At 38.9% G+C, this 23,333-nt stretch overlaps 2 protein-coding genes and 1 pseudogene across 5 annotated transcripts; 1 reads left to right on the forward strand and 2 right to left on the reverse strand.

Moving 5' to 3' along the window:
- The first annotated feature begins 1,644 nt into the window (after positions 1-1,644).
- sfxn3 (sideroflexin 3) lies at positions 1,645-13,928 on the forward strand. The gene is made up of 11 exons (XM_046030278.1): positions 1,645-1,723; positions 4,893-5,066; positions 5,357-5,527; positions 8,168-8,266; positions 8,882-8,957; positions 9,065-9,150; positions 9,261-9,388; positions 9,973-10,022; positions 10,224-10,273; positions 10,401-10,448; positions 10,538-13,928. The coding sequence occupies exons 2-11, from the start codon at positions 4,903-4,905 to the stop codon at positions 10,632-10,634; spliced, it is 969 nt and encodes a 322-aa protein (XP_045886234.1). The 5' UTR covers positions 1,645-1,723; positions 4,893-4,902; the 3' UTR covers positions 10,635-13,928.
- A 542-nt stretch (positions 13,929-14,470) lies between these two features.
- Positions 14,471-20,666, reverse strand: LOC123957465 (peroxiredoxin-like 2A). 4 transcript variants are annotated; one of them, XM_046030281.1, is made up of 7 exons: positions 20,581-20,640; positions 18,173-18,421; positions 17,049-17,234; positions 16,465-16,556; positions 16,221-16,361; positions 15,426-15,590; positions 14,471-15,348 (listed from the first exon to the last, which is right to left on the reverse strand). In XM_046030281.1, the coding sequence occupies exons 2-7, from the start codon at positions 18,366-18,368 to the stop codon at positions 15,253-15,255; spliced, it is 876 nt and encodes a 291-aa protein (XP_045886237.1). In that variant the 5' UTR covers positions 18,369-18,421; positions 20,581-20,640; the 3' UTR covers positions 14,471-15,252. The 4 variants fall into 4 exon arrangements, with proteins under 4 accessions (XP_045886237.1, XP_045886236.1, XP_045886239.1 ...); XM_046030280.1 differs by lacking the exon at positions 20,581-20,640 and adding an exon at positions 18,950-19,054; XM_046030283.1 differs by lacking the exon at positions 18,173-18,421 and having other exon boundaries at positions 20,581-20,666.
- Positions 20,667-20,755: 89 nt separating this feature from the next.
- Positions 20,756-22,989, reverse strand: LOC123957876 (annotated as a pseudogene).
- Positions 22,990-23,333: the final 344 nt, after the last annotated feature.

The raw sequence follows: 23,333 nt of genomic DNA on the forward strand, positions 1-23,333 counted from the left end.
TTCTGGACTACTTGTTGACATTGTACCGAGCGGTGGGGGCAAACTTTAACGCGTCTCGTTTCCGTCTAAACTTGTCCCCGTTGATACCTTGAAACATGAAACATTACAAAACGCCTGTGAAACAATTTTAACACCAAGGCAGTGAACAAAGTTTGACAGCGTTACCTGCTGCGTCCATGTTGTGCCGGATGAGCTCGGACAGACGCTCACTGGTCCGACTCGCTGACGCATTATTGGACATCCGGAGTATTAGTGCGACCTCAGTTCTTCTCAGGTGACCATTATTGTCTTAGGAGGTGTAAGCCTTTTACATAAGCCCCCTGCAGCTGTACAGCCATTAACGCTGATGATTAAGTGCACTAACATCACGCTGACTTAAGTCTTCTCTCAAGTCAATTTCAGTTTGTCCTCAGGTAAAACTTGTAACTAATATTTTTTTTAATTAAGCCCATACTTTTCAGTAAAACTGAAAGAAGAAGAGAGGCGCATGTTGAAAAACTGAGCTGTGGAACATTCTGGCTTCCTTTACCGTGTCTGTGAGATGGATGAACAACCCCACCCGGTGGTCAGCGGTGACATATCACAACATCTATGCAGATCTGACTGAATCTCCAGGGAATTGATCGGTCATGTTAATAACAGTGAATATGCTGTACAGAAGCTAAAACTAAATCATAAGTGTTGTTTTAGTTTAACATAATTATTGTTATTTTTGACAACTTTATTAAGCCTATCAAACAATGTCACTACATCAATAAGACATCCCTGGTTGAATAACTGGAGAGAGGATTTGCATACCACAATAATTTTCAAAAAAAAAAAAAAAAAAAACTACAATAAATACGACCCCAGAAAACGTGACAAAAAAATTATTAAATAATAGGCTAAATGATACAGATACTTCATATGATGATTGGGAGCTTAATTTCCATACTTGCACTCTTGACCTTATTTTTTTCTAAGATTCCTTATCATAAAAAAAAACCAAACACACTTATTTCGTTGCATATTTCTACTGCATATTACAGTGGCTATATACAATGTAATTAAATGAAAAATGTCTGTTGGAATGAGTGGATTACCATAAAAGTAAGCAATGTCTTACTTAGCTGCATGATGTGACCCAAATAGCAAAAAATCTTCTAAATATTTTTGAAACTTTACTAAACCTAAGGTTTTTTCATATTTAAGACATTTAAATTAGCCTAATTTCTCTGACAACTTTCAGAGATTCTTTTAAGTATGAAATATCTTGGAACTACTGGGCTGCTGTTTAACAGAGACGTTTTATGCTGCCTATAAGGACTTTGTTTTTAACCAATCATGTGCTGTCCCCCCTCCCACGCCCAGCGCTTCCAGCAACTCAACATACCCTCCACGAGAAACTCCGCCTCCGAACGGTGTTGCTTTCAATTACCTCTACAAAGCGTTGATTTCCAGAGTACAACTTCAATGCGACGTCTATTGAAGATTTTTGAGAAAATTACAACAAAGATAATCAACATTATTATAACAATAATTTTATAATTATAGCTTTTGTGGTCAAGTTGAAAAAGGGTGTAACAGACAATAATATATACGTTTCCTTTTTACCTTCGCGTCCTTTGCCGTGAAGCTCTGTTCTACAATACTTGGTAGGGCACATGAAGGCATCACATTTTCACCGTTAGTGCTGTGATATTGAGAGGTCATACATTTTCGAAAATCGAAGAAAGAAAACCAGGTACGTTTCAGTGCTGATTGAATTCATATATTTAATTAATTTGAATCGCAATTACCTCGATGCGTGCCTTTCTAACGCTAACTAAACTAACTTATCTGTCTAATGAGCGGGTTGACGATAGTTTACCAAGAGAACACTAAACTGAAAGTGGTTTGTTTTGATGGCGCAAAAAATGTTTATTGTCCTGTCTGTTTTAACATTTGATGTTTTGGGAATTTAATTCGCGTTTAACGTCCATCTTGAGTATTTATGTTACTCCAGTGTGTGAGTTTCAATGGTATTTTCAGCTTACTCGCTAGCTTGTTAGCTGCATTTGTTAGCCGGCTTGCTGACAGAAACCGAGGCAACGTGTCGTGACTCCCCCCGATCCCATCTGTCACTGTGTGCCTGTCACGCACTTCCATTGATCAGCTAACGTTACTTACAATGTCACACACACTGAATCGGTTTGGCTGTCTCAGCAGTCAAACGTTTTGACTTCCAGGTGTCAAGTGCATTTGAAAATAACCTAACAACGGATTCAGGAAATTGTAATGGGCATTTTCTGACATTTTATTGGCAAATCCATAAATGAGCAGAACAGTAGATAATGGAAGTGTTCGTCAGTTGTGGCCCTGTTTGGTGATATATTCAATTCAACATATAGTGGGACCTAGCAGAGCTGTTTTTTCACTAGCCTTTTATCGTACTCACATCAACACTTGATACACAGATGTTTGATAGCTTTGCACTGGAATGTAAACATGGCTGACAAACTTGTTCGGGGTTGTTTTCTCAGAGATACCGTTACTATTACTGAGGTATGCTGTTCAGTGATGGAGCACCTCAGTTCAGAGGTTCAGAGTTGTGAGGTGGAGGCCTACTTGTGAAGCTGCCAAAGTCTTTTACAATTTAAAATAATTTCACCTGTACAGATGGGTATAAGTAATACGTATTCGATATACTGTGTAAATAGCATAGAGTATATAAAACATTTACAGCAATTGTCTGGCTAAATATGTAGTGTTACTTCTCTGTTCTTTGATCAAACAATTTCCATTTGAAATAATGACTTTGTCATTTTTAGACATAGTTCTTGTTTTAGACAACATTCAACATTTGAGAACCCTTTGAAACAAAAAGATTTGTTGAAAACCACTTACAGTAAATGTTTCTCTAAATAAAGTAGCGTAACACTATGGTTTTGGAATCTGTAACGAAATGCTGTTATTGTTAAAGGTTCAGTGTGTAAGACTTAGAGGCATCTAGTGGTGAGGGTTGTGAAATGCAACCATCTTTCCAGTCTACCATTGCCCCCTAAGCTGTCAAAGAGCGTAGGACAGCTAGGGTGTCTGACACAGCACAAACGATGTCTCTTCTGAGACAGCAGAGAGTGGCCAGTCAAGAAATGAGGGTTCTTTAGGTGTATTTATTAAGAATTTATATTTACTTAATTATTCAGAAAAAACATATGTTATTGTTGCTTGGCAACTGACAGACATGGAAAATGTGAGCCAAGAGAGTGAAACACTGTCACTGTTTCTGCACCACAGTCCATTATAAACCACACATTAATTAAAGTTTATACAAACATTGACAAGGGAAACACATTAATTCTCTCTGTGATTATGGACCATCAACAAAACTGCCCGCCATCAATAATACCTGGGCCGATGCCAGATTAGGGTGTTTTGATAGCGGCAAAAAATATAAATAAATAAATGCTTTGGTAGCAGTGCTGAAATAGATCTCAGTCATGACAGCAACATAATCACTTCGTCTTTGGTGGTTTTGCCTACAAAATAAAAGTGCGAGAAGCTTTGTTTACTGCAATGCAGAATTGGAGCTTTTACTATGAAAAATTCTGAACGAAATTACATGAGTCTGTAACCTGCTTGACCCACCTCTGAAAGAGCCGTCAGAAAACGTGATTCCCCTAAATGGCCTCTGCCTGGAGATACTGTGGAATTGCAATAGCATCTGTAGGTTGATGGATGCGGATCAGTCACTGAAACAAAAACAGTGCAGAACATGCTGTAATGCTGCAGTATCCATTTGTTGAAGAGAGAAAAAAACACTCCCAAGGTGGTATCGAACACTCAATCCTTGGGTTGTGAGTCCTGTGTCTTACTGAGCTAACTGAACAGCATGTTAATACAACTTAATATTATGGCTTAACTTGTCATCCACAAGTAATGGTTGAAAATATTGCTCTGATGCAAAACTTATTGGCCGACCCCTGCAGTATATTATTACTAATTCTTCTTTTTCTAACGTACTGTACGTATTCAACATAGTGATGAGTGTCTGCACTGCCTGAATTCTACCAGAAGTAGAACAAGAAGAACTTAGAGACAAAACGTGCTCTGTAGCGCTGTTTGTCCGTTTTCAGCTACTGTAGAAACATGACGATGCAATGTGGCGATGTCCATGGAAGGGGGTGACTGCGGTTATGTAGATATAAATGGCTCATTTTAAGGTAATAAAAACATAATGCTTTATTATGTAAGGTCTTTACACACCACTGAAAACATAGTTATGGATCTTATATTGCATTTCTGTCGATGGATCCTCAGAAATATTACATACTGAACCTTTAAGCGTTAGCACTGAAACATTTCAAACATACAGCCGAGTATTCGGGCCACATTATGGAAAAAGACTTATTATTTATTTTGCATTTCGAGAGTAAAGGTGAAATGTCCAGAATAAAACTGAAGTACCATAGTGAGAATAAAGTCTAGATTAAAGTTGAAATCACGAAAACAAAGTCAACTCCTTTAGTCCTTTAAATCACGTTAGAGCCATTGTCCGCCTTGCCCGCTACCATGTAGGTTACATCATAGACACAGCTTTTACTTTCAGTTAAGAAAACAGTTGCACCTCTTCTTCAGAAACCTTTACACTCCAAGAATGTAGCCAATATGTTTATAATGTAGCGTATATAGCAGCTGGCAAGGCGGACAGTCGATCTAACGTCATTTCATTTCCACTTTATTCTTGAAACACAAAATAAATTAATAAATTTCATCCTCAATTTTCTTTACTTAATGTGGCCCTAATACAAGACCCAGTCTGTCTTGTTTGTTCATACATCTGTTTAACCTTTATTCGAAAATGTATCTCTGCGTTAGATCAATTGTTCTTCTGAAATACTAAATGACACACTTGTGTTTAAATGTGAATCCAGTACAGCCAGGATGTCTGGAGAGCTGTCCCTCAACATAAACATCAAGGAGGCAAGATGGGATCAAGGCACTTTTATGGGGCGCGCCAAGCACTTTTTCATGATCACAGATCCCCGAAACGTCCTGCTGTCCTCTGAGACTCTGGAGGAGGCCCGAGTGATCGTGGAGAACTACAGGTAGGAGATGGAGGAGGAGTAAAAATGAGAATATTAGAGAGGTTGAGGTGGTGTGTATCCCTTTACACTAAAATGCAGATGATAGATAGAGGTAGAGATAGATAGAAGTTTCATACCGTATAAGTAAGAAGGCAAATCTGGGATGAGACTAATGCATTTTTTGTTAATTTTATGTCGCAAACTTACGTACAGTTCCATTGCAAAACCAAAAAATGCTGTGTTTGTGTGACTGCTGTGTCTCTACACGATGTGGAAACCACTACATCACTCCTTTGTTTTGACTTCTTCAGAGCCGGGAGCGTGAAGCCTGGCCTGACGGAGGATGAGCTCTGGAGGGCCAAGTACATCTACGACTCTGCCTTCCATCCCGACACAGGGGAGAAGATGTTTGTGATTGGCCGGATGTCTGCTCAGGTGCCAATGAACATGTCCATCACAGGCTGCATGCTCACCTTCTACAGGTACAGCAGAGTTGTTTCTGTACACAATTAATTATATTGTTAACACCAAACTGAAAAAGGCTTCATCAAAATGTGTAAAAAAAAAAATATGTATGCCAATATTCTGAATGAATATGATACAGTTTCCATGTGATTCAAATGTAACCGTAATGCATCATACAGGACGGGTAAAAATAGAGATTTTAATCCCTGCACTGACGGAAAATCCTCTTAAAGAATAAAAACTATCCCTCCCTACTACTGAAAAATCATTGGGCATCTGAGAGGACAGTGAAGTCATGTGATGCTGATCCAACAAATTGACAATACTGTCAGAAAGTAACTTAATTCTAATTTATAATTTTGATAACCAATGTAATAGTTTCAGATATTTATCAAGTGAAACCTAGCTGGTCACATATTTTATAAATTGTTTGATATCAAATAAATAAATTAGAAATGATTCAGTCATGAGTGAGCAACATCACATAACTGCTTTACCCTTATTGTGGAATAAAAGCTTCGCAATTTGAAATAAAAAAATTGCACAACAGGCCCTGGAAAAGGGACCTTTTCAAATAAAAGTAAATAAATAAAATGCAATAAACCTGGTTATTACAAAAATAATCAGGATGAATTAACATATTGAGATGAGTTTTAAAAAATGTAATTATTTCATGGTAATTATATATGTTGTCTGTATGTATTTATTATTTCATAATGCCTACTTAATTTATTTAATAATGAACTCTTTGGATCTCCATATTTTACATCATTAAAATTAAATTACTTTGGGAGTTTTGTGTGCTGATCAAACTCGACTGATCAGTGGTCTACCACAGTGTCAAGTTAGTACACTACCACTGGAGGGCGCCAATGTTTGTAAATTCATATTCTGCACATAGTGGCTTTAAATAATAAAAAAAGGCACAACAAATAAACAAATACAGAGAAGGTATGACTTCAGATTATTTATCAAGGGAAGGGATATAAAAAATACTTGTAGGTTTATCAGTGATTAAAAAGACCAAATCAGAGAGACGTTTCTTCTTCAAAACACTATTTACATTACATAACATTTAGCTGACGCTTTTATCCAAAGCGACTTACAATTTAGGTCAGAGGTCGCATGCCTCTAAAGCAAGTAGGGGTTAAGTGTCTTACTCAAGGACATGTTGGTGGACACAGTGTCACAAAGGGGAATTGAACACGGGTCTCTCACACCTAAGGCGTGTGTCTTACCCACTGTTCCATCACCACCCCGTATAGTCCATAAGGGACAAAGGTATAAAGCAGTGGTTGGCAACAAACGGCCTGTGGGCAAAAATTGGCCCGCCTGCAATAATATCTGGCCCGTGGCCAGATTACTTTGATAGCGGCTGGTGCTGAAATAGATTTGCCAGCAACAGAAACTCACATAAGCACTTTCTCTTTAGTGATTTTGCCTTCAAAATAAAAGAGCAAGAAAGTCTTTTGCATTAATGTTTTATTTTGAGTTGAATTGCAAGCTTTTACTCTGAAAAGTTCTGAAGCGCATGCTTGATGCACTTCTGAAATAGCCATCAGGAAATGTGAGATTGGATTCTCCTGAACTAGCAGGAATTTCATCTGCCTGGAGATGCTGGGGAAATGAAAATAAGTGTCCATAGGTTGATGGATCAATCGCTGGGACATACACACTCCACCACATGCTTCATTGTGTGAAAAGTTCTTGTCATAATTAATTTGTTGAAGAGGGAGAGAAAAGATGTTAGCCCAATGGGGAGATCAAACACACAGTGAGCTAACTGGACAAGCTAACTTGTAGCCTTAAATTATCCTATGACTCTGTTCAGGCCATCATCTGATGGCTTAAAAAAAATGGACTGATGCCACATTTACTTGCTGACCCCTGGTGTCAAGGGGCAAAGTATACATCCAGTATGTTTCACTGGGTAACAGACACATGGATTGGGTGTGTAAGGTTAAAGCACTGGTGTGAGTGGAACTAAGTTGTATGAATATGATTTTATGTAGGGAAATTAAAAAACAAGAGTTTGCAAAGCTATAATACTGACCTGAATCTTTTTTCCAGTCAAATTCAACTTGGTTATTATTTGTTGCCCCCTCAATATTGTTAATCATTGACAAGAATTCTGTTTGCGTGTGACGGGGTGGCATGAACTGTTTTCAGTTTCTGAAGGGGGGCATGGCATAAAATGTTTCAGAGCCACTAGGCTAAGGGCTGTTATGTAGCACAGAGTGCAAAGCCTTCTGAGACCGACCTGTGATTTCTGGCTAAATAAATAAAATTGTGACTTGACTTGTCACACATAACCCAACAAGACGGATCGACATTTCACAGTAGCAGAAAACAGAGACCATTTATAGCCACGTGTTTTTGTGGTTTATATTACTCCACTACACAAACGGTATCTTGATCTTTCACTTATGTATAGCAGCTTTATTCCAAACTAAACTGCTGGGTTGACTGATAATGTAAATAATTGGTAGTTGCAGTGTGAAATAAGTAATGATTAAGTGTGTTTAATATAATGATTATCCCATGCTCTTTCTACTGTGGAGACTGGAAAACAGCACATATAAAAGTCAGAAGTACTGCTTGCATGCTCTACTCTGACAGTTTTTAAACGCACCGTTGCTGTTCCCTCGTGTTTACAGGACTACTCCGGCAGTGGTGTTCTGGCAGTGGGTTAACCAGTCCTTCAACGCTGTCGTCAACTACACCAACCGCAGTGGAGATGCCCCCATGACCGTGAAGTAGGGAGGACTTCTCACTTCACTTCCACTGTAGATCATTCCTGTCCTCCTTCTAAACTAGTATCTGTAAGGAGGCTGTGGGAGCTGCTGTCCTCCACCTTTCCCTCACAGCGGTATTACGTTCCACTGTTAAGCATGTTCAGCCCCATGTCACCATGCACTCATGCTGACATGGGTTAAATGCTCCCTGTTGATGTCAGGTCAACGTGCGTTTGCATACTCTTTTCATTGTGCCACAAAATGCATCCTTCACATGCTGCAGAACAGCATCAAATGCATGCATTTATGAAGAATGGGAGGATTGCCAGAACATGCAAATGCATATTCGTGGATTAAGCATGTCATTGAGTCTGTTTTTGAATATTACAATGCCTACCTCTGCCTTATCATTTGTGAGGATGTTCTTGTTTGTTATCTTTGCGTATTCATATTCATGCATAATGTGGATTTGTAATCTTACTGGGGCAACTACACTTTGAAATGTATCACTTCAGTGTATCAGTGACACATTTTCAGTGGCAGACTTCATGTAGCACAAGTCAGTGTGAAAATGTAAAGAAAAAAAAAAAGGAAGTGGGTGATTAAAGTGTGAAATGTGCATCTGTCTCTTTGCAGTCAGCTTGGTGCAGCCTACATCAGTGCTACTACTGGAGCTGTAGTCACTGCCCTGGGACTCAAGTCTTTAGCTACGGTAATCCCTGTGGTTCCTGATATTCCAGATACAGACGTGATGACCTGCATATGGATCTGAATATATGTGCAGAGATCTGAATGTGTCTCTTTGCCCCATCTTTGCAGCGTCTCCCTCCCATCGTCAGTCGTTTTGTCCCCTTTGCTGCTGTTGCTGCTGCTAACTGTATCAACATTCCCTTTATGAGACAGAGGTGAGGTCTCAGAAGGAAAAGCAATTTACCTCTATTTTACCTCATTTACTTAGGAGCTTTTAGGAACTGTGACAACTGCTCTACATTACTTTTCTGTACCCTTCTTCCAGGGAGTTGAAGTACGGTATCCCTGTGACAGATGAGAACGGGAACAGGTTAGGAGAGTCCCCCAATGCTGCTAAGCAGGCCATCGTGCAGGTGGTGGTGTCAAGGATCGGCATGGCAGTGCCAGCAATGGGTAATGTCAACATTTTATTTGCTGGCTTCTTAAAGCGGCTATAATGTATATTTCTATTATAAAAGCAGTTGCTGGTATTGATGAACCTACAAAGAATTATCACGTGAGTCTGCAGCTCTGCCCGTCTTTACAGAGCTTTGTAATGAGTTTCAGCTCATTGTTTAGCTGTCTGACACGCAACTTTACTGTTTTATTTCACCCCTCACCACCATGCTGTTTCATTTAGCAGCTAAATAGCCACTGAAAAATAGTGAATGTGTTGCATGGTGGATTAACAGCCACGTATTTCCCTCAGAAGACCAAAAACAGAGCTAAAAGAGAGTTAATATTGGACTTCTATTTATCAGGTGGCCAGAAACAAGACTCTAATGAATCCTGAAAACACAGAACACAGACTTAAACGTAAATACCCCAAAAGCTCAAATAAACTGATCACATGGAAAACTGATCATCAGCTGACTCATCCTGAACTTTTGATGGCATGAGAGGGAAAATCATTCCTCACCCTATTTGATGCAAACTAACTTTTCTCTTTTTCATGAAGCAGAACACGTCACCAGACTTCTTTTTATTTTTTTTTACAGCTATTCCTCCTGTCATAATGAACGCTCTGGAGAAGAAAGCTTTCATGAAGGTAAGTGTGCTTGACTGTCATACTGTTTTTCAGTCAGTGGATTAACTGGGTGTGCTGGTGTTTTGTGGGTCCTGTCAATGTCACATTCCACATGTTACACATACATTGAATTCTTATGTCTGAGGATGGACAAACTTGGTGATATGTCTGCCTGATACCCTGCACTTCTGCCTTCTCTGATCCCCCCCCACTCCACTGTAGCGGTTCCCAATTCTGAATGCTCCAGTCCAGGTGGGGCTCGTCGGTCTGTGGTAAGTAAATTACATATAATAGTAGCTATGGTGTTTATTTTATTTTTTAATGAACATGCAAGCATTTGTACTTAAAAAGGAGCGAATGACACAATCTATAACATCCCTCTCTGTGTCTTGTTCTCAGCCTGGTGTTTGCAACTCCTCTGTGCTGCGCCCTCTTCCCACAGAAAAGGTACCCACAGCCACACCACTCTCTTTGCTCAAGAAGTGTTCTCTAACGTGAAGCAGCAATTTTGATGACGTTCAACCCTCTCTTTGTAGCTCTATGAGTGTGAGCGGGCTGGAAGCAGATCTGCAGGAGAGGATACGACAGACCAGTCCCCACACCACCACCGTCTACTTCAACAAGGGCCTGTAGGACCAGCCAACACATCTCCATGCACAAAGACACACATATACATTGGTTGTCCATTGAGCACAAGTGGGAGGGTATAACAACATTTATGCATTTTTGTCATGTGTACTGCAGCATTTTTATTTTGACTGCATGGAGCTGCTCCAAGTGTAACAGTGAAGGCCGCTGATTGTTTGATCATTTGAAAAAGAGGATTCAAGTAAGTGAAAGCAGAACCCTTTAAGAAGGAAGATCACATTTCGCTCAGCACATATATGGCACTCCTAAGAAAGAAAAACTGACTGAATTTTTTTTAAAATTATTATTGTGGTGTGTTTCTTCTGTCTTCCTTTGTCTGCCTATTTGGTGGCAGGTCATGAAGTAACTGATTTGTGTATCACTCACCGGTATTTCATGTTGCATTCAGGTTCATGCAAAGTTGAAGCCCTTAATTGTAACTCCGGTTTAAAATGAAGGCTTGTGCTTTGTTGTGTTTGTACTTGCTTCTGAATGTAACATTTTTTGCCTTACATCCCCCACTCACTTAGATTTCCTAGTATGATTTTCATTATTTTGTTTAAGAAGTACATATTATTTTAAGCTACACTGTCTATAGCATGTTAGGATTCCTGCAAGTATTTAATCTCCATCTTGTAGTTAGACTGGAAAATCCAGTCCGTTGATTAGCTCTAAATAGTCCAACCCTTGATGAATAACGTCCTCCTATGTTGTTCTCCTTGTTAACTGTTGCAGCTTCTTACCCTCTTCAGCTCTCCTTTAAGTGTACTTATATTCAATTATATTCCCCTTCATATTAAAAATAGGTGCTAAATACACATAGTTAAGAAAATATGTAGAAATTATACTGCAAAAGCTCACAAAGCACATCCATAGAGTATTTCGGTGAACACTAACGAGTGTGGTTTCTGTCAACATAAATATGTACTGTTGCCATGGCAGCGGCAGCCTGTTTTTCACAGTCTTTTTATTCACGTGAGATCACTTTATGAAGTAGCGCAGTCGCTTTATTTAGTGGCGAGTTATTTGCTTGTTGTAGGTGGTGGTGCTTGTTTGGTGGTTGTGTCAGGTGGAGGAATATATTGTGTTGTCTCTACATGTTGTTGTTAAGAGGAAATGCTGTGACCTGAGATTCCTTTTGAGTTTGGCCATTTGTGTGTGTAAATGCACCGAAGTGCAGAAGAAGGATGACAATTTATTGCTGTTGTCATGTGAAAGCTTTGTAACTCAGATTTAGTTGGTTTTAATGTCCATGCTTGAACTGGAGGACTGCATGAGCAGGTTATAAGAGGTCAAAGCTGTCTAATTTCAGTTCCTTAAAATTAGAGATTAAGGGGTTTGCGTGCAACAGCTAGCTAGTCTTCTGGAAAACTGTAGCTTGCACTTGAGTCATTATCCCATTGTACCAAATGAACGTAGCTAATGTTGCGTGACAAAATACTAAATGCTTATTTGCAGGTCAGGGTAGTGGGTAACAGTGTGCGCTCTTTGTTGTTGCTTCGTTTAAGTGGACAGCTTGGCTCAGTTTGAGCTTCTCTGATCAAATTCATTGACTTTGTTGACCAAATGCTCCAAACACATGACTGTCCAGTGTGGTTAGTTAGTGATGATAGTGTACGTGAGAAAACAGAAGTTGTATCCCAGTATGCAAGAATAAGTATATATATATATATATACACATACACATACATATATGTTGAGCGGACCTAAAGATGCATGAATGTCTTTCATCTGGTGACATAAACAACAAGGCTATTTTGCTAATCTAAATCTTGTTTATTTGAATCGTCTGTAGTGTTAATGATTGATTAAAATGAAATCCACCGTTGCTGGTGTGGGGGTTGAACTTTTTTTGGCTGCATCTATAGTTTGCTTTTCTGAAATTTGAAGTTCAATCATTAATTTAAAATAACTGATTGTGGGTGTAAAGCAACTGTAGCAACTGCACACCTATTGCATTTTACAACAATTGTATTTTTATGAATCAACTTGAGTGCAGACAGAAATACACAATGGTTGTGTTTATACGTGATCCTAAAATTGAAGGGTTTCATTGCAAAGTGCAAAGTCCAAAAGTTGCCACCTGAAATTCACCACATTTTATAAACATCTACAACCCTATCCTGAAAGAAAACTTCTTGATACGACAACTCTTGTTTTGCATGACTGTGGATTATAGGGTGACATCGGCCTTTAACGTGGATGTCGTCTTATTCTTTTTAAATGACAGATATCTCATTTTGGAATGAAACTCTTTATTTCTCATTTAACACCCTGAATAACAATCAAACTATTTCTTAATCGAGGCATTGTTTTCTGTCATCACTGCTGATGGTAGTTATTGTGTGTTGTGTTTGGGGTGTTTTCCTGCTGAAGGTGAAACTGCATTATATAACCTTTGCTGTGCTGCTGTAGGAGCTAGTGTATGCTGTTTAAAAGGAGCTATTTGAAATGTATAATAAAGATTGTATTTGTTTATAGTACTGGATAATGCTGAATGATCTATGGTCATGTTATTGCTTATTCATAATTAATTCATTTTCTGGCAGTTTTCATTGCTCATAACCAAGCAGATTAGTTTCTGCTGCTTTCCTTTAGTCTTCTTCTGCTCTTTGAATTACGGCGCAAAAGTGTCAAGAACAAAACTGGAGGGTTTTAGTCGACATTTAAACCCATTTGTAAACATGTATCTCAGCTTGTGACTAATGTACCACCATAACATTTTGCACCTATAGATCTAGCCAAAGATGAGACGGGTTTGAAATGTACAGGATAGAGGAGAGGGAATGTTTAGCTTTTAAAGTTTTCATTTCAGCTTTATCATATGGACCTTTTGCCAGGCATTTCTACAAAAAAGAACATGTTTTTGTGGTCCTCAACCTTGTCAGTGCAAAACTCAACAGCACCAAAATATTCAAGAAAGTCATTATGTTATTAACACAAAAGGTCATATTTTGTTATCCATTTTATTGACATATTTATAATAAACTTGTCTTTTCACCACATAACACTGGTGAATTCTGCCGCACTGGTTGAGAATCCACTCATTTCAAACTGGTTGTGCATGCCATTAAAAGGTCAAATCTTTGCATACTGAAGGCACAAATGTAAAGACAATCTGTTATTGTTACACTCCCAAGAATGTTTTGGTTATATACATATGTACAACTTAAATACATGCAGTCCTGTCAGTATTGGTGCACAGTGTTTTCTCCCTCTATTTTGTATTGTGTTGAAATATATTTCCTTGATGTGAAATGTATTTTACTCAAGAGCAATAGAATAAAATGTGTAACATGAGTGTCCAGAGCGGTCTGTTTAATTTAATATTAAAAAGTGTGATTTATAAATATTTTTGAAAGGTGTCAAATTACACTAATTTCCAGGTTCATACTTCAATGAGAATATGAGAATAGGTTTACATCATTCGAAGTTCAAAAAACAATTTCTCATTGTCCATTGCTGCAGCACCTCTGTTCACCCACTGAGTTTCAGCTCCTGTCTCTTTAAGGTTCCCCTCCCAAATTTTTACCATCTGGTATAAATTAATGAAATATCTGCATCTGGTTATACAGTCCAGCTACAAATAAATAAATCTTCACCTGCCAGCCAATCAGAATCAATAATTTGTCTAATCCTCTGTGGTATAAAGAATCATTTAGTACTGCAGTTATGTGTCAGGTTTGTTTGTGCTAGAAATAAAAAGACATCACAAGAGTTAGTTATAGTTTGCTGTTCTTCCTGAGAATCTACCGCCAACACATGTAACTTGTGGTCAAGTGCTGCCCCAACATACCAATGAAATCTTACAAAAAATTAAACACATAGGAGCACAGTGAAGATGTGGTGATGAGGTCTTTATTTATCACTTTTTCCCTGCAGCTATTATTCACATGCACACACAATCTCTCACACACACACGTTTGCAAGCAACACCTGCTTCAGGCACCACAAATACTCCTCAACACACGAACATGTCTGTGTTTAAGCATCAAACCTGCTCCTCTCAGTGTTGAGTTTAGAGTCAAGTTGTCATTGTAACACACGCACATTCTCGTCTGCCATGTTGGAGGCCCATTTAGGTGCCAGACCAGGAGAAGCAAAACAGAGATGATAAAACAAAAAATAAAATAAATGTACCACTAACAGAAAGAGTTGATAGAATAATTAATCACATATGTAATCCAGCCTTTAGATTGACTTGTGTGGTTCTCTGAAGGGAAGATTTCAAGTTAACTTATCAGTTGATGTACCTGAATGAAAATGCTCCCTTTAAGTGGCGTAATACCTGTTTTTAATACCCGTCTCAAAATAAATTTAGCTTTTAGGTGTCTGCAGAGGCAAACAAGATGACAAATCCTGAAGGAATATCAGCTCGGTCCTGCATTTCACAGTTCTACCTATGTAAACTAACAGTAAATTAATGTGCAAAAGACAGACAATATTGTGATATTAAACAACACAACCAGAATTAAATGCAATTATAACATCAGTATTTCAGTGATGGATGCACTTGGACAGCAACGTGTCATTTAAAAATTATTTCTTAATTCTAATTTTGATCTAAGTACATTGTACCTGCTCTTTGACTAACGGCATTTGTTTCAGGAGGGGGAAAAAAAACTTATTTGACTGGCACAATTTGCTTAGCAAACTCTAAAACATCTGCGACGTCCACCTTATCGCCAAACTCCTTCTCACGGTGTTCCAGGAGAATCCCCTGCGAACACAACACACCGTTAAAATACAGACATGTTTTGTAAAGCTTTCCTAAAGTCCAGATGTTTGCTACGGTACCTGGTCTCCCGGTCCGATGACAAACACTCCCCCAAGGATGAAGCCCTCGCCATTCATGTTGCCCTGGTAACCGGACCTCCAGGCTCGTATGAAGTTCTGCCACACTCCGAGGCGAATGAACCCCAGACCCCCCATCTTCCTCTGCAGCGGGCCGTAGAAGTGTTTCTGCAATCATACAGAGCAGTTTTAGTCAGCCTAATCAAGAGAAATGTATCCAGCAGGAAAGGATTAGCTGGATGTGCTTTTTCATTTCAAGGTAATGTCTTTCTGTAATACGATGGATTTATTTTACTAACGGCGAAATTGCTTTATCAGCTCATTTGCCACTCGGGATATGAATAAAGTAAAGTAAAATCTAGTTCCGAAGATATGCGACTCGTTTTTTATTTTCCAGCAATAACTAATTAATTAATAATTTATTAAAAGACTATTCCCCATTAAAGGACCTTTTAGCTCCTATTCAACCTTTGGATTCTGGACTTGGTTAATAACTAGTCAAACAAAACAGGCTATTTGAATATACCAGCGTGAGCTTTATGGAGAAATTGTGAAGGGTAGTTTTCAATATTATCGGGACCGATTTATTAGTCTTATTCATAAAAATATTCTGCTGATTTCTTGATAATTAAAATAGTGGTCAGCTGCAGCCCTACAGTAAATTTAATTGTATTATTGCCAGGTTTTGGGACAGGTTGTCAATATCAGTGTTTGTTGCTGGGAGGCCAAAAAAGTTTTAATTGCAATTAAGTTTAGACTGAGTGACATGAGGGGGAGTACTTATCTACCACTGCTAACCTGTTCATCTACGTAGATGTCCCCAGCGAAGTGCGGTCTGAAGTTCTGGATCTCTGTGCCGACATTCTCCTTCACCACAGCGACCAGAGAGACTCCAAGCTCTTCCAGCTGGGGCTTCAGAGAGGACAGCTCAGAGGCCTCCTACAGAGAGAGAGAGAGAGAGAGAGAGATGATACCATCGGAAACTATTACCCACATACACTGTTTCAAACACTGAGTCATGTGTAACACCCTCTCCATAAACCTCTCTGCACAAAAATCATCCAGGTCGTCGCACGGCCATGACCACAGCCCCATTCGTGTCCCACAGGGTCTTCGCTTTGATGACCTTGTCATCTGCAGACAAAACAAAAACAAAATGTTTCTACAGTCTGACATGTTCCTGATAAAAGAAAGTCTCAAGGATTCAAAAGTACTTTAATGCTGCAAGAATTCGATAAATCCGTAGTGTGGAAGATAAAAGGTGCAGCCTTCAAATGGAGAAAAGGCTAATTGTTCATGGTCACATGGAACATCTATATGTTGAATATGCTTAACAATAACACAGCAACTCGACCTTCAGCTTCGGGCAAAGACCTTAACAGTCATCTAACCTGTCATACCAGCAGATTTAAGAAAGCAGCTTTGCTTTAAATGCCACACGCAACCTTATTCACTGCATGTGCAATGCATCCAAACATGCACCAGTAAAGATAATGGCTGATGTAATGCTAATTCTCCTCCTAATGTGGTGTTAAGACAAACAGGCTTATTGGTGGGTGAAATTATTATTATTATTATTATTATTATTATTATTATTATTATTAGCTAATCAGAGAGCCTGCCTACCATCTATGGTGGAGCGCAGGTCGGCATTTTCAAGGTGCTCCAGCGATGCCTTTGCAGCTTTAGGCAGACACAGATCAGTGTTGGCCAGGAAGACCCCAGCTAGCGCGGCTCCAACAACACCAAGACCTAACGACAACATCCCCATCCCGAGCAGTTCCCCCTCCAGCCCGGACCAAGAGGACAACACTGCAGCACAAAAAAAGACACAAGTCTGGCATGATCATGATGCAAAAGAAACAAACATTCTTTACTTTGACAGTTGTTTTTGCAGTTTTCTTTCATAGCACCTATTGCAGCTAGATGTGCAGACTAGTTGATGTTTTCACATTTTCCTGCAATGTACTTTCTCTTTATGCAGAGACCTAAAATCACCCTGAGGCAGAGAGACCAACAAGACCCAGCTTGCAGATTTTGTCTTGTGTTTGAGCATAGTGCCGTATCTGTTTGTCACTGTGGTCCGTTTTTTCCACTTTACTCTAATCTAAGCCTCGCTCATAGATTAAAGATTAAATACTACACATACTTCCTGAAAAGACACGATAAGATAACCACAGTTTGCAGGCACAATTTTTTACTGCAGCTGGTTTGTCTCTTGATGAGTCCCTCTGAACTTTTGTATAGTTTATTGTGATTTCCCTTGAATTTAAGAAAACATTATTTAGGCGATCTTGTGTTGAGTGTAATGTAGGGTGAACAGCAACCAACAGATATTTTCATTATCAAATAATCTGTCTTAATCTTCCTGATGAATTGTTTGGTCGGAAAATGTTTTATTTGTCCAACAATTACTCAAAAATCCAAAAGATATGCAGCTTACTGTCAAAAACCAGCAGATATTCACAACTGAGAGGCAGAAGCATTGATTTTTGGGCATTAAAAGATTAATTCATTATCAAAATATCGCCTAATTGTGTCAGCTCCAGTACAATGTTTGAACTTATCCAAACATTTTACACTGCTTGAAAGATAAAATCCTTATTATTAAATGGCTCATTTCTTTTGTCTACCTTTATAACACTCTTCAGTGTCACGAAGTCATTCTAGCGCAAAGTGCAGGGAAACACACTGCACAGGTCACAACTGTTTCTACTACACGCTAACTGAGTAGGCAAATATGTCCTTGCCTGAAGCGGGCTTGTTTGGGTCAGGACTGGCTTTGGCTTTACTTTGGTGAAACAGAGCAGTCTGGGTTCTTAGAAAAGGGGGCCTGGCTGCGGTGGAGGGCTGGCTGCTCTTGGTAGTGCTCCCCAGAGAGAGGACAGAGCAACGCAGGGATAGCCTCCCCCTCAAAGCCGCCGGACACCTGAACAGAGCCAGCATCGGGAACGTGGAAAAGGTCTGACCCTCTGACTACAAACACCCTCAAGATTTCACTGAAAGAAAGAAACACAAGTCTTTTCTGTTCCACAGACCGTTTCAAAGACAATACAATCCACCTCTACTGCAAGCCCTACTTTCAAGGAATCTGTATTTCATTTCACAGATTGCACCTTTCTTCGTATTCAGAGTACCTAGATAAACCATTATACCTACTGGTAAAACCAGTCAGTCAGATTTTATTTGGGAATTAGTACCCACCCTGCAGACAGTGTGATATCAAAATGAAAGCAAAGTTATTTTGATCACCTTACTTGGGTGAGACAGTTCTCCATTTGCAAACAAACCTCTTTTTTGCACTCCAAGCTCTCTTGTTCGTGGTTTAAAACACACCAACACATAAATTACACTGAAAATACAAACATATAAGTCAGTTTACAATATGCTACACATAGAAATTCATGCACTGGGAGTTAAAGATTACCAATTTTGTAGATTTTAACCCCAACAAAAACTGACTAAGTTAAGAAGGATAAATCTATCTGTCTATAACCAAGTAAAAAGTAAGAACTTCTTAGACTAACTTGTCTCCATTTCCAAAATGCGAAGAAACACGTTTTTCTCCCAGGACTTAAGTCATCCAGTGTCAAACAGTACGCACAGATGCATGTGTGTTCTGACACTTTATAACTGGGGAAGACAAATGAATGAAAAAAATATTTATACCAGCAGCCAATAGACACAAGACGCCCACACATGCAGCACAAAGACGCATCTAGGTTCCTTGATTTCATCAGCAGAGTGAGCAGTGAAAGCAGCTGTCAACGCTGGTATGTTAAACATGATGTAGTGTTGCCCAATACTTCGAATGAGGTATTGAATTGAATGATGACCACATCTAATAATTTAAGACTTGTATAATATTAATGAGATGCCTGGACTATGCTAGGACAATCGCAGTGTCTAGTGGTGGAAAGTAACTAAGTACTTCTACTTAATGCTGTACAGTTTTGAGGTACTTATCACAAAAATGTATCTCGAGTATTTCCAAGTTATTTCCAGGGGGAAATATTGTACCTTTTACATTTATTTAACAGCTATAGTTACTAGTTATTCCAAAAACTTTTCATACAAAATATGTGATCAATTTCTAAAAAATGATTTCCTATATATTAAACTCCACAACTGTGTAAGTAGCCTAGTAAATGTAGCTCCATCACCACCAGCCAGATTCAACATTCAAATGCTGCTTACATGTTAATGTATTTTTCAATGCACCATTTTAACTTTTTCTTACACTGTGGTATTACTGCTTCTATTATAAGGATCTGATTACTTATTCACAGTTGAGGTTTAAGCTCAGTTTGGGGATACAGGGTCATTTTCAGGGTTTAACTATCTTACTCCACTACTACATTTATGTGACAGCTATAGTTAATAGTTGCTGAATATTAAGATTTTTCACACAAAACATATGACCAACTTCTAAAATATGATGACTTGTCAATAACTACTCAATAATATTTAAAATAGTTTTAAAAAATTTGCTGTTTATCAATAGCTGAAAAAAGGTTAATAAATATTGTCCCACATACCATACCTCACTTAATTTGTACCCGTCATTATATTATTATGTGTCTAGCAGCTGTGTGTAGTTGTGTGATCTTATTTCCTGTTTGATCTGGATTAATATTTGGTATTATAAAATTCATAAATACAAAGCCAAAGTACATTAAAAAGTACATTCATTTTTAGTGCATTACTTTTAATTAGTTTTTTTGTCTATTTTTTTTTTTTTTACCCCTTTTATTTTAAGTAAATGATCTTACTTATTCCACTACTGACACTACCAACATGTAACGAAACAGCTAACGTTAGTTAAACAGTAACCGCCCTTTCAGCCCGCAGGAAAACAGCTAACGTTAATTATGCAGCTAACGACCTTGCTACTATTAATGTCTAATCAATGACATTACCTAATGGCTCCACAGGCTACACTTAAAATACCTAAAATAACCGCGCACGACTGGGCCATTTGAGCATTTTTTATTATAGTAGAGTGATGATTAACGTTACATAATATATACAGTATTTCGGTGCCCTCCAAAGTCAGTCGCAGCGGTTGATAAATTAGCAGTTAGCACTGGTTTGTTTAATGAGTCTGTCGCTATTTTATTAGGTTTATTGAGATGTTTTGTAATAAAGGCACACTCACCAGAATCAATGAAGTGACACACAAAGCCGCCCTGAATAAGCGTTTTTTTGTAAACAGATCATGCACTGAGCATGCGCACTAAGACGTACCAGAGAGCAGGGAAACTAATCGAACCAGATGGCTGGATAATATTTCAACTTTAACAGTAGTCTTTGTGAGGAGCAAAACAAATGCATGGACAGACAAATAGGCATTTAATCTTTCTGTAAGCACGACTGGTTTATTGGTATATTTGATGACAAACACATATTGCGTTTAATAACTCCAACGGTTCAATCTCCCTCATGTCACCATCAGCCAAGATTGTGTTGTTATGGTTAAAAGTGTTGGATTTGTGTGCTAGCATCAGAACTGTCCTCTCAGCAGAGTTTAGAAACAGCTCTTCATTAAATCACACAAAAGACCATCACACAACCAAGACATGCAGACAGATGGGTCAATAAACAGTTGTAGCACATTTTAACCACAGAATATGACTTTGCAACACATAGCAGCAAAACCTGAATGCAGACTTTAGATTTACAAGTATGAGTAGAGTACAGCATATTAGATGGTGGTGTAGGGAAAGCTCCTGGCTAAAGCTTGAAGAATGCAGACAAGCAAATGGCAACATGATGCAGCCATTATACATAATCCCACAATAGCAAACATTCATTCACATTTTGAGGTCTATCTGACCACGTCGTCTCGCATTTTGCGGGCTGTTCTGAGTACTGCCAGCATATTCACTTTATCCCCAAACTCCTTCTCACGGTGCTCCAGTAGAATACCCTGGGGGTGAAAAAATAACACAGCCAGAACTCATGAAAACATCCAGATACCCTTGTCAAGACAATATTTATACTGTCAGTTACAGCCTACCTGATCTCCAGGCCCAATGATGAAGACTCCACCCAGGACAAGCCCTTCACCTCTTGTGTTTCCCCCGAAGCCCCTCCGGTAGGCCCGCCAGATGTTCCTCCACACGCCAATACGCAAGAACATGGAGAGACACATCCACCTCACTTGAGGGCCGTAGAAATTTCTCTATGAGAATGATATCAGAGCAGATATTGTCTTTAATTCTATAACCCTCCATGTTTAACCTGCTATGTGTGTGTGTGTGTGTGTGTGTGTGGGGGGGGGGGGGGGGGGGGGGGGGGGGGGGGGGGGGGGGGGGGGGGGTTGCAAAAGCAGCACCTTCTGATCCACATAGACCTTCCCAGAGAAGTACTTCTTGAAGCAGTCCAGCTCTTTGCCAAGGTTTTCTTTGACCACGGCAAACAGAGGGACTTCAAGATCCTGCAGCTGGGACTTCAGAGAGGACAGCTCAGCAGCCTCCTTGAGAGGGAAGGACAGAGAGAATCATGAATGAAAAAGTGAACTACTGACTGCAGAGTTCTCATGACTAATACACACACAGCCATGTCATTTCATACCTCTCTGCACAATAATCATCCAGGTCGCCGTACAACCATGACCACAGCTCCAGTCTTCTCCCAGAGAGTTTTGGCCTTGTGTTGCTCAATGACTAAAACAGACAGAGGAGCAAGACTAAATATCACTGACTCTTCAGATGAAGGAGTCCATAAATTTTGTCCCTTATGAATGATGCACTTGTTGTTTTGGCCAACTAAGAGTTTGTGGATTATCAGACAGACATTAAAACCTAAGATGAGGAATTTCATACTAAAAAGAATGTAACTTTTCAGTGCCAAAATGCAGCATATCTGCAAGTTAAAAAATTTGGCTTGTTTCTTTTTTCTGACTCACCGCCTCCAGTGGTCTTCAGTTCTGTGTTCTCCAGCACTTCTAGGTTGGCCCATGCTGCTTTGGTCTGGAACCAGTCTGTGATGGAGCTGATAAACTCTGCGACAAACAGGCTCATGGCCTTAAGGAGCGTAGTCACAGTCGCCATGACCGTTAACTCGCTCCACAGGCCACCTATAGACAAAACACGCAAAAAGATTAACTTTCAAATATGCTTCTGCTCCAGGAACCAGGAGAAAGAAGCATATCTGTAGCATATCTGTATCTTTATTTGTTTTTGTGCATCAGAACCCGGTGCACCAGTACATGTTTTGTTAATTTCTTTATCCGATTGTTGTCCTAGATGATTAATGTATTTGTCTAAGGTTTCTTAAGAACTCTAAACACAAAGATTATCTACAAAAGTCATTGTTACAAATGTTATTGTTCAGAATTTGATTGGATTAACGTCCACAAATTCCACATATTAACAAAAGACAAATACCAGTAAAATGAAAAGGTTATGTTATGTTAATAGCTAAACATTTAACTTTAACATTTGATAATGTACAATATGTCAACAAAAAATGTAAAAAGGTGATACTCACCAGAATGTGCTTCGCTGTTGATGTGGAGAAATCTGATGTTTTCAACCCCTTAAGCCCTCTAAACTCAGATTAGTCCAATCACAGTGAAAGCCTTGCTTATGTGAATGTGACACGAGAGGAATTCCTGGTGTGAAACAAGGCTCAGGTTAAGTACCAGGTGCAGCATGGTGCCGAGTGGAGCTCTCATTGGGGCTATGTAACTGCATTATTTTATATCTGTTATATTCAAGCTGTTAACAACCATGAATATAATAAATAGCATCTATAATTTAGTATTTGACAACAATACCAACATATACAACCCTTCAGTCTCCTGATCTTTTTAATTATGTTAATGAGCACTATTTGCATTTCTTATTTGCTGAAATCTACACGTGTTAGTGGAGAGTAAAAAATGTTATTGTAAGATTAGATTTT

Source organism: Micropterus dolomieu, linkage group LG19, assembly GCF_021292245.1.
Source record: "Micropterus dolomieu isolate WLL.071019.BEF.003 ecotype Adirondacks linkage group LG19, ASM2129224v1, whole genome shotgun sequence".
Classification (NCBI taxonomy): domain Eukaryota; kingdom Metazoa; phylum Chordata; class Actinopteri; order Centrarchiformes; family Centrarchidae; genus Micropterus; species Micropterus dolomieu.

Excerpts from the sequence above, each read along its gene's own strand:
- sfxn3 (XM_046030278.1), top strand. The coding sequence starts at position 4,903 with ATGTCTGGAGAGCTGTCCCTCAACATAAACATCAAGGAGGCAAGATGG. Across the intron at positions 5,528-8,167 it reads TGCATGCTCACCTTCTACAG|GACTACTCCGGCAGTGGTGT; the intron begins GTACAGCAGAGT and ends TCGTGTTTACAG. Across the intron at positions 8,267-8,881 it reads GATGCCCCCATGACCGTGAA|TCAGCTTGGTGCAGCCTACA; the intron begins GTAGGGAGGACT and ends GTCTCTTTGCAG.